General features: G+C 39.6%; 1 protein-coding gene across 1 annotated transcript; it reads left to right on the forward strand.

Annotated features, from left to right (window-relative positions):
* Positions 1–2044: 2044 nt before the first annotated feature.
* LOC107060430 (uncharacterized) lies at positions 2045–4764 on the forward strand. The gene is made up of 3 exons (XM_015308395.1): positions 2045–2593; positions 2711–3245; positions 3293–4764. Exons 1-3 carry the CDS (start codon positions 2045–2047, stop codon positions 4762–4764), a joined length of 2556 nt encoding a protein of 851 aa, XP_015163881.1.
* Positions 4765–9983: the final 5219 nt, after the last annotated feature.

Genomic DNA, 9983 nt, shown 5'->3' on the forward strand with positions numbered 1-9983 from the left:
CAGAAAAAGAAAAGATCAGCACATCATAAGACAGTTGGAAAAAGAATTGGAGAAGGCCAAAACCACCATTGCCCGACAAGAAGTTCAAGTCCAAAGAGGAAGAAATATTCAGTTGGAGTTATAAGATGCGGAAGGGGAATTGAAACATGCAGAGGGGAAATTAGCCCGTTTAGAGGAAGAGTTGGATAGTAGAATTCACTTGGCCCGACAAATAAAAAAGGAGCAGAGTTTTGAAATTTCTCGATTGAAGAGGGACTTAGTGGCATCTGAAGAAGTCGTGAACTACCAAAGGGGATAACTTAAGCGGCGGAAGGAGAAATTTGAGAAAGAAAGGTCATGTTGGATGCATTTACATGATCAGCTTAAAGCAGAGTTAGAAGAACATAAAAGAAAAATCAATCAGTGTGTCGATATCGAAGAGGGGCAAAGACAAATAATTTTTGAGAGAGCAACACTTCACCATCAACTTAAAGCAGCAGAGGAGCGAGAGGCCCTCTTAAGGAACAATCTTGGTGATCATCAGGTTTGGTTGAATAACTGCTATGAAAATATGGGAAATGCTAGGCGTCAAGTTCATCAGCTGGCGGAACAAACCTCATATGTTGTTAAAAATCATCGTCTCATGAATGATCCAGAAGTGGCTGAGCAAGCACGGGCCATTGTTCCCCATCTGCCGAAGGTATTGTTGAATCTGTATGTGACCTTAGGAGGACAAAGAAAGCCCAAGGAAGATTATGAAGATTAAAGAAGAGTTTAGTTGTTTAGTTTGTTTGTTTGTTTTATCTTGTTTTGTTTAAGACTCAGTGTTTCAGTTTAAGTTCAGTGTTCAAAGAGATCATGTTGATCATGGTTGTGTTTAAACCCATTGATCTTGTCGTTTTGCTTAAAGTTTTTTTTGTAATGAATGAAAGGGTTGGACTTTGCTTGTCTAAATTAATGTTTTTGAGTGGTCTAAATTTCTGAACTACGTAATGATCTGATTCATGCGGCGACATGATACGTAGGCAACCTCCAAAGGGTTCGATCAAAACTTTTTTTTTTAAAAAAAAAAAGAAAGAAAAAGGAAGACAATGAGCGAAGCAAAGCTGGGATGAGACAACGGCCTTCTGAACTCATGTTACTATGTGATTAACAAATATGTGATTGATGTCTAACCCCTAACAAGTTTGTTCATTCATCTCTTTAGTAAGCTTGTAAGCTATTGGTGGTTGGTTTGTGGTAAACTGGCAGAACACCTGTACTTTACGAGGTCTAAGGTAAGAGCATCAATGAAAAGCAATACTGAAATTGCGGTAAACCCAGTGGATACTCCATTTGATTCAACGACAAGAGAGTCAGCCACTATTGAAGAAAATCGGACATTGAGGCATGTATGGCACAGTTGTGGCAAGCCTGGGCCAATGGCCAAGAACCACCAACATCTATTCCCGGTTTTCCTGAGATCACTAGTATCCGATCTTCGTCTTCTCAGGTCCCGATATCAGATCCTTTCTTTCCTCTGGGGTATGGTCCATTTGATAATTGTGGGGTCAGACCATCAACAACACGCCATCAAGGCATGCCATTTAGGAATAATCCCACTGTCGCGACAGCTGCACCGGTCTATACTCTCCCGCAACCAACTGTGACGCAGAGAGCAGCTCAAGAGGGACAGTTCACCGTCCATCCAGAGCAATACTATACTCCTGGGATAGCATTCGGGGGACCCTAACTCTGTACAATTAGGCTCCCCTATTGATGTTGATAGGCCCCCTCAAGTCTCATAGTAAGAGGAAATGTTGAAGAAAATGAAAAGCATCGAGCAACACATGAAAATCATGCAAGGGCTAGGAGGGCACAAAAGTGTCGCGTTCAAAGACTTGTGTATGTTCCCAAATGTCCACTTGCCACCTGGATTCAAAACCCCTAAGTTTGATAAGTATGACGGGCACGGTAATCCCATAGCTCACCTCAAGAGATACTGCAATCAACTTAGAGGTGCAGGGGGTAAAGAGGAATTGCTCATGGCTTATTTTGGTGAGAGCCTGACTGGTGTTGCCTCAGAATGGTTTATAGGCCAAGAGATCTCCCACTGGCACACATCTGGGATGATATGGCTCAAGATTTTGTTAGACAATTTCAGTACAATGTCGACATTATGCCAGATCGCAATACACTCTCTAATATGAGAAAAAAGCCAAATGAAAGCTTCGGAGAGTATGCTATCAAATGGAGGGAACAAGCAGCCCGGGTCAAACCATCTTTAGATGAGCAAGAATTGGTTGATATCTTCATAGAGGCTCAAGATCCTGACTATTTCCACCACCTGACAGCCGCAATGGGAAGACCGTTTCACACAGCAATCAAAATTGGAGAAATGGTTGAAAGTGGTCTTAAAACAGGGAGGATCGTGAGCCAGACAACAATCAAAGCTACCACACAGGCCATTCAAGGTGGTTCAGGCAGTTTTGGAAATCGTAAAAGAAAAGAGGAAGTTTCTTCGCTAGCATCAGGGTCAAGGGGTGCTCAAAGAAATTCTAATTGTCCTTACCCACCACTTCAAGGACAATCTAGTTATCCTCAACATTACTACCCTTATGTCCATCAATATCCAGTATCTTTATCTCCATACACAATCTTCAATGCTCAATCATATGTGCATTCTCCCAATCACCCACATTTTTGGGCCCCAACTCAAGGAAACATTCGCCCATAACGACCACCCTATCAGGTCCCTTACAACCCTCCTCCTATGCAAAATTATGCTCAAGAGAAGGGACAGAAAAGGAAATTCACACCATTGGGAGAGTCATACTCCAGCTTGTTTCAAAAGTTAAGAAAGATAGGAGTGATTGGGTCTATCCCACCACATCGTCTGAATCCAACTGCTCCAGGTTTCCAAGCCAATGAAAGATGTGAGTATCATTCAGGGGCCCCAGGACACAACACTGATAATTTTTGGACCTTGAAGGGGGCGATAGAGAAGCTAATCGATCATGGAGTGGTCGTTGTGACAGATGATCAAAACACTCCCAATGTGACTAATAACCCACTTCCAGCTCAAAACAATTTAGTGGGTATGATTTGCGATGATCAAGAGTACAAACTCCTTGGCACAATGGGAAAGTTGTTTAGGAAGATCGGAGAGGAAAACAAGTCGATAAAGAGTTTAGAACCAGTTGCATCTTTGAGTGTGGAAGGTGTCAACCTTGATACCAAAGTTTTATATGTCCCGGGGGTTTCGAAGGGGATTGAAGTTCGAGCAGGTATGCCGAAGTTGTATGTATCAAAGGGTTTTTCATTAACACGACAGGACCAAAATTGCTTGGCAAAGTTGAAAGGACCTATCTTGTTAAGCCCGTCCAACAGCTTCCGGTAATTGATTCAAAGGCTGTCCCTTGGAACTATAACAAAATCGTTGTGGTTTACCGAGGAAAGAAGATTGTTGAAGAGGTTGATGAAGCAGGAAGGCTGACACGCTCTGGAAGATGTTATTCTCCAGAAGAATTAAGAAAAAGGAAGATAACTCAAAACATCCAAGTACCACTGAAGAAAGCAGTTACTGAGGAAGAAGCAGAAGAGTTTCTAAAAAAGATTAAGGTTCCAGATTACTCTGTTGTGGAACAATTGAAGAAAACCCCGACACAAATTTCATTGTTGTCTCTACTCTTGCACTCAGAAGAACATCGTCGTGTGTTGAATAAGATTTTGAATGAAGCACATGTATCGAAGGAGACCACGGTAAATCAGTTAGAGAAAATGGCCAAGCACATCTTTGAGTCAAACACCATCACTTTCACTGATGATGAGTTGCCCACAGAGGGAGCTGGACACAACAGAGCATTGCTTCTTACAGTGAAATATGAAGGGTACTATGTAAAGAGGGTCATGATAGATGGGGGATCGGGGGTAGACATATGTCCTCTCTCTATGCTGCAAAACTTGAAAATTAGCCTTGACAGAATTCGCCCCAACAATGTATTTGTTCGAGCTTATGACGGCTCAAGGCAGGATACCATTGGTGAAATAAAGTTAAACATGACAATTGGACCGGTGGATTTTATGATTGTGTTCAAAGTAATGGACATGGACACATCTTATAATTTTCTATTGGGAAGGCCATGGATCCACACGGCTCGGGCAGTCCCATCAACTCTGCATCAAGTTGTTAAGTTTGAACACAACCATCAGGAAATCATTGTGCATGGGGAAGATGATTTTCCTATTTACAGAGATCTCTCCATTCCATACATTGTGGCAAAAGAAGGATGTGATTCTGTTGTTTACCAGTCTTTTGAGGCCGTATCAGTCAATCGCTTTAGAGAAGGAGACCCCATTATCCAACCATGTCTCTCTTCTTCCCCTTCAATGGTAGCAACGACAATGCTCAAATATGGTTATCAATCTAGTAAAGGTTTGGGACTTTATTCGCAAGGAATTGTGGATCCCATTACTCTTTTTGGGAACCAAAGCACCTCTGGCCTCGGATACAAACAAAGCAAGAGAAGTGGAGATAAGACTAATAACCACAAAAGGACTGATTGGGCGCTGCCACAACCGATTCCCCATATTTCTCATTCCTTTATTGAGCCTCAGGGACCAGAAATGGAAGCTTCCCTTACTCATGAAGACATTGAAGAAGTTATTCAGGATCTCAGCCAGTTGTTTTGTGAAGTAAACATGGTTCAAGTTGGTGAAGGTACAATTCAAACCGATGTGCAGCTCGTGGGCTCAGGTGTTGAGCTAAGCAATTGGGAAGCCACTCTTTTCCCCGTAAGGAAATAGTCTTGGTAGTTTGTTTTGCCACTCTTTTGTATTTTGTTTTTGTTAGGGTTGTGATCCGAAAGTTTGAAAGTATTCTATATTAATGTCAACCCTTCTATCCTTTTTATTTCAATGAAATGAAATTCCAGTTTCATAGTAAAATTTTGTCTTTTTCCTCCCATGATTCTTATTCTCCATTTTTCAGTTTTGTAAATGTCGGCTTTGATAACATGACATGCATGTGGAATTCACTCCCAGATCTTAAAGAGTTGTTTATTCTTGAATCCCCGAGTCGAGAGGTTGAATATGATGAAGAAGAGGCTTTTAGGGAAATTAATAGGGAATTGGAACAGTTTGAGCACAAACCTAAGCCTAATCTTAGTGAAACCGAGGCCATCAATTTGGGAAGTAATGATGAAGTCAAAGAAATAAAAATAAGTCTTCATGTCAAGAAGGAAATTAGGGATGCCATAATACAACTTTTGTTTGAATACAAAGATGTGTTTGCTTGGTCCTATGATGATATGTCAGGTTTGAGTGTTGATTTAGTGGTCCATAAGTTGCCCACTCATCCTGATTTTCCACTCGTCCAACAAAAAAGAAGAAAATTCAAACCGGACGTGAGTGAAAAAATCAAGGAAGAAATCATGAAAAAACTAAATGCAAATGTGATCCAAACCATTTGTTACACTACTTGGTTGGAAAATGTTGTTCCTATGCCGAAAAAGGATAGAAAGACAAGAGTTTGTGTTGACTATCGGGATTTGAACAAAGTTAGTCCAAAAGACAACTTTCCCTTGCCTAATATCCACATTCTAGTTGATAATTGTGCCAGACACGAAATTCAATCTTTTGTGGACTACTATGCGGGGGGTATCATCAAATCTTGATAGACAAAGATGACGCTGAGAAAACTGCTTTCACCACTCCATGGGGGACTTATTGCTATAGGGTCATGTCATTCGGTCTTAAAAATGCTGGGGCAACTTACATGAGGGCTATGACCACCATGTTTCATGATATGATGCATAAATGAATCGAAGTATACGTCGATGATGTAATAATCAAGTCTAAAACACAAGCTGACCATGTGCGAGATCTGAGAAAATTCTTTGAAAGAGTGCGGAGATATGATCTCAAGCTTAATCCAGCAAAATGTGCATTTGGAGTTTCATCTGGAAAACTTTTGGGTTTTATTGTCAGTAGAAGGGAAATCGAATTGGATCCCTCCAAAATAAAAGCCATTCACAATTCTACTCCATACAGACCAAAGGCCAACAGAGCTATGGAGGCAGCCAACAAGAATATAAAAAAGATTCTCAGGAAAATGGTTCAAGGCACTAGACAATGGCATGAGAAGCTGCCTTTTACCCTTTTAGGATATCACACAACAATGCGCACCTCGATTGGTGCAACTCCTTATTTGCTAGTGTATGGGACTGAGGCTGTGATACCAGCGGAAGTTGAAATTCCATCTCTTCGAATTATTGTCGAGGCTAAAATTGAAGATACTGAATGGGTCAAAACCTGACTAGAGCATCTCACATTAATAGATGAGAAGCGATTGACGGCCGTCTGTTTTGGTCTGCTTTATCAGCAAAAGGTGGCTCGTGCATACAACAAAAAGGTGCACCCAAGACACTTTGAAGTAGGTCAACTGGTCTTAAAGCGCATTCTCCCACACCAAGAAGAGGCCAAGGGAAAGTTTTCCCCAAATTGGCAAGGTCCATATCTTATCAAGGAAGTGTTGTCCAAATGAGCCTTACACCTTACTGATGTGGAGGGAAAAATCACAAGCATAATTGTTAATGCAGATGCAGTCAAAAGATACTACATCTAATGCGTTCTAAGATACTGTGACAAGTTTGTGGCTTAGAGAACAAAGGCATCTCTTTTTTTTTTTTAAAAACCAAAAAAAAAATCCAAAAAAAGACCTCTCTTTGAAAGTTTGAACTACGTTTGACCTGATTCCGAAAGGATACGTAGGCAACCCTTTGGGGTTCGGTCATACTAAAAAAATAATCAATATTCCAGTATCTATAGAAAATTGGGGCATTTTTTTTTCTTTTTTGATAGAATAGAGTCAAATTGATTCCGTTTTTGATTTTATTCTAGCAACCAACATTTTGATCAACTCTGAGAATGATAAATTCGATGTGTCTTGCACGAACAATTGATCATCAAAGACAACTTTGTCGAGTCAAAAAAAAGAAAAAAAAAAGAGAAAGTCTTATCGGTGAAAACCTTTATAGGCACCATAAGACGACAATAGAGAAAATCTTATCGGTGAAAACCCTTGCAGGGCACCTTAAGATAAAAGAAGAGAACATCATGAAAATGACTAGTTGAGAGAAATTTGCAAAGAACGTCATTTCTCGATACCTCTACATGAAGAATACATAGATCAGTTATAAATTGATAATGGTTCAGATTTCGAGAATTAGACAACTCAAGCGGATCGGGGGTCAAGTCCAAAGTGCATGTCATGGTTCACTCAAAGTCGACATATGCCTCCAGATAAGTTCTCTTTCTCTTTTTTTTTCTTCAAAAGGGAATGCCCTTCCTTAAGTTTATAGTCTTTCTTGATCCAATCTTTCACACTATTAAGTCTGATATTTTTCTAGTCTTTTCGGTATAATCTCCTGACAAAATAAGGTAAAAGATTGCAAAGCCTACTACGGGTTTCCAAAAGTAAAGCTGAGTATCCGAGTTGACATGCCATCGAGCAAGGACTAAAAACGCCTTAAATCTTCACTGAAAACTCGTGAAGGAACACGATATAGTCTCTTAAGTCATGAAAAATATTCAACAGAAAAATTCATCCTTTGGAACATCAGTCGCACCATGATATTTGGTAGTACCAAAAAGATCAGGGCCCTGAATTGACAAAGAGGAAGCTTCAAAGGTTGTTCAACCAAGAATTTGGAGTAGAGTTGGAGAAATTGGTCAGGAGCATGGTCAAGTCATCGGAGCATCAAGGCCACAAACCAACTACCACTTTAAACTAACAATTTTCTCTTTCTTTTGCTCAACATAGGAATAAAAGAAAATGTGGGATTACAAGTCAAAAATAAAACATCACAAAAGGGAAGTCCTCCAAAGTCTTCACATGTTTGTTGTTTCATCTCGTGCTATTCGCATTCTTGCCTCTCAATTCGAGAGCTTAGGGAAATACGCACCACTCTAAATTCCGTGATATACGCACACGTCCCTTATTTATGTGCAATACACACCCTCCTTTATTCACGTGCAATACGCACCAGTTTGAATTTCGTGCAATACGCACCAATCTGTATTCCGTGTAAATACGCACCCATCATTTATTCATGTGCGAAACGTACCAATCTTTCTTTCATGAGCAAGACGTACCAATCCAAATCACATGCAATACACATCGATATTGCATTCATGTGCAAAACACACTAGTCTTGCAATACGCACCAGTCCTTATTCACATGCAATACGCATCAATTCTCTATTCATGGGCAATACGCACCATATGCATATCCTGGGCAATACATACCATCATTCATGGGTTATACACGCCATATTCACATTTTTGGGGATAAACCCAATCTTAGGACAATCAATAAAGACAATACGTCTTATTGGGAACTCTCGGGGCAACACACCCTACTTCTCCTTTTCTTTCTAGGGTTATACGTCCTAGTAGTTCAAGATTCTTTTTTTTTCTACCCTAAAAGAAACACATCCTTTTTGGGTTCTTCATTTTGTGATCTTGAGTTTTGAGTTTCAACCGCCAACTCAAGTTAAAACATGCACTTGAGAATGATCCACCAGCCGCCTAGAGAGCATGAAGATCAATATCAAAGATAACGCACAGAGCAAGTTGAAGATCAAGACGAGACCCGAAGAAAAAATATCAAGTAGGGATCTTGTAACTCTTATAATGTAGAGAGGCATAGTTCTCTAGCTCTTTTCTTTGTAATTATAGACAGTAGATACAAGCAATGTGAAGCAATCTTTTAACCGCAATTTCTGATAGTTTCAGCATTGAAAGTTTCTCGAACTATACTGACATGATTTCCTTTTAATCAAGGAAATGTAGGCAACCCCTGAAGCAAGGTTCGGTCATCTTTTTCAAAATGGCTTCAACGGAGTTTGAAACAGTAAAAAATTAGCCACTTCGTTCACTTTCTTCGCTTGAAAACTCTTCATGTTTCCAAGCAAAGAGGGGCATGCTGTGAACACCTAATTTTTGACGTGTTTATTTTACTCCTACAATATATAGTAAGGTCTTATATTTTTTGTTTTGTATTTTGGGTAATTTTGTCTTTTTTTAATTATTTTTTTTTTAATTGGCCCAAACGACCCAAATTTTTATTGAATTGGGTTAATTTAGACCAAATTCTGATGGCCCAATCAATTTTGACCCGGTCCAATAGAAATGGTCAAGATTAAATCTCAACCATCCGTGATTCTTTGATCCAAGAGTTCTTATGAGACCCTACCAAAAATACAAAACCCCAAAATCAAATTTTTATTGCCATTTTTTATTTTGTTCTTCTCCCCTTTGCTTCCACCTGCCGCCGGCCGGCCACCGCCACCGCCGCCACAGCCGTCGGCGGCCACCACCCCTTGGCCGGAAAAAAATCTCCAAAATTTTGCCATTTCTTCCTTTCACCCTCCTCTACACAAATCCGCAAACCATTCGTTCATATTCATAGCCAAACTCCGTAGATCTAAAAAAAAATCAAACATAAATCCTCACATTTTTCTTTAGATTTACGAAGTTTCGGTCATTCCCGTCCTATATCCTTTACACAAAAGTGTGGAGCTCTTCAAGGGCTATCCTTTGATGTAAAGTTTATGTCCAAAATTCGTCAAAAAATTTTCGGCGGAATTTTCCGGCGACCTCCAATCGTCCGAAAATTTATGTCAACAATTTCCCCCTCTCATCCTCTATCCAAATCTGTCATTATCACATTTTTTAAACCATATAAGATGTTTTGATGCCGGATTTGTATTGTTTTGTTAGTGTTCTTCAAGTTCATGTTTAAGCTGTTGCTTAAGTTTTTTTTTTTTTTTTAATTTCGTTTTTATTTCTTATTTTTATTTTTCTGCCCTATTTGTTGTGTTTGATCTTCAAAATAGTTTAGATGTTTAGATTTTGTGTTAGTCTTCTGATTTTTGAGTCTTGATCAATTTTGGGACCATTTTAAAATTTTCAGATGGCCATTTAGCTATTATTCAATTAATGAGTAAAAGAAATGGGTGAT

The sequence above is a fragment of the Solanum tuberosum genome, unplaced genomic scaffold (genome assembly GCF_000226075.1).
Source record: "Solanum tuberosum cultivar DM 1-3 516 R44 unplaced genomic scaffold, SolTub_3.0 scf00080, whole genome shotgun sequence".
NCBI classification, from domain to species: Eukaryota; Viridiplantae; Streptophyta; class Magnoliopsida; order Solanales; family Solanaceae; genus Solanum; species Solanum tuberosum.

Bases quoted from the DNA above. Each gene is read 5' to 3' on its own strand.
- LOC107060430 (XM_015308395.1), top strand. From the start codon at position 2,045: ATGGTTTATAGGCCAAGAGATCTCCCACTGGCACACATCTGGGATGAT. The intron at 2,594-2,710 runs GTATCTTTATCT...CCACCCTATCAG, and splicing joins CTTATGTCCATCAATATCCA to GTCCCTTACAACCCTCCTCC. The intron at 3,246-3,292 runs GTATGCCGAAGT...TTAACACGACAG, and splicing joins GGGGATTGAAGTTCGAGCAG to GACCAAAATTGCTTGGCAAA.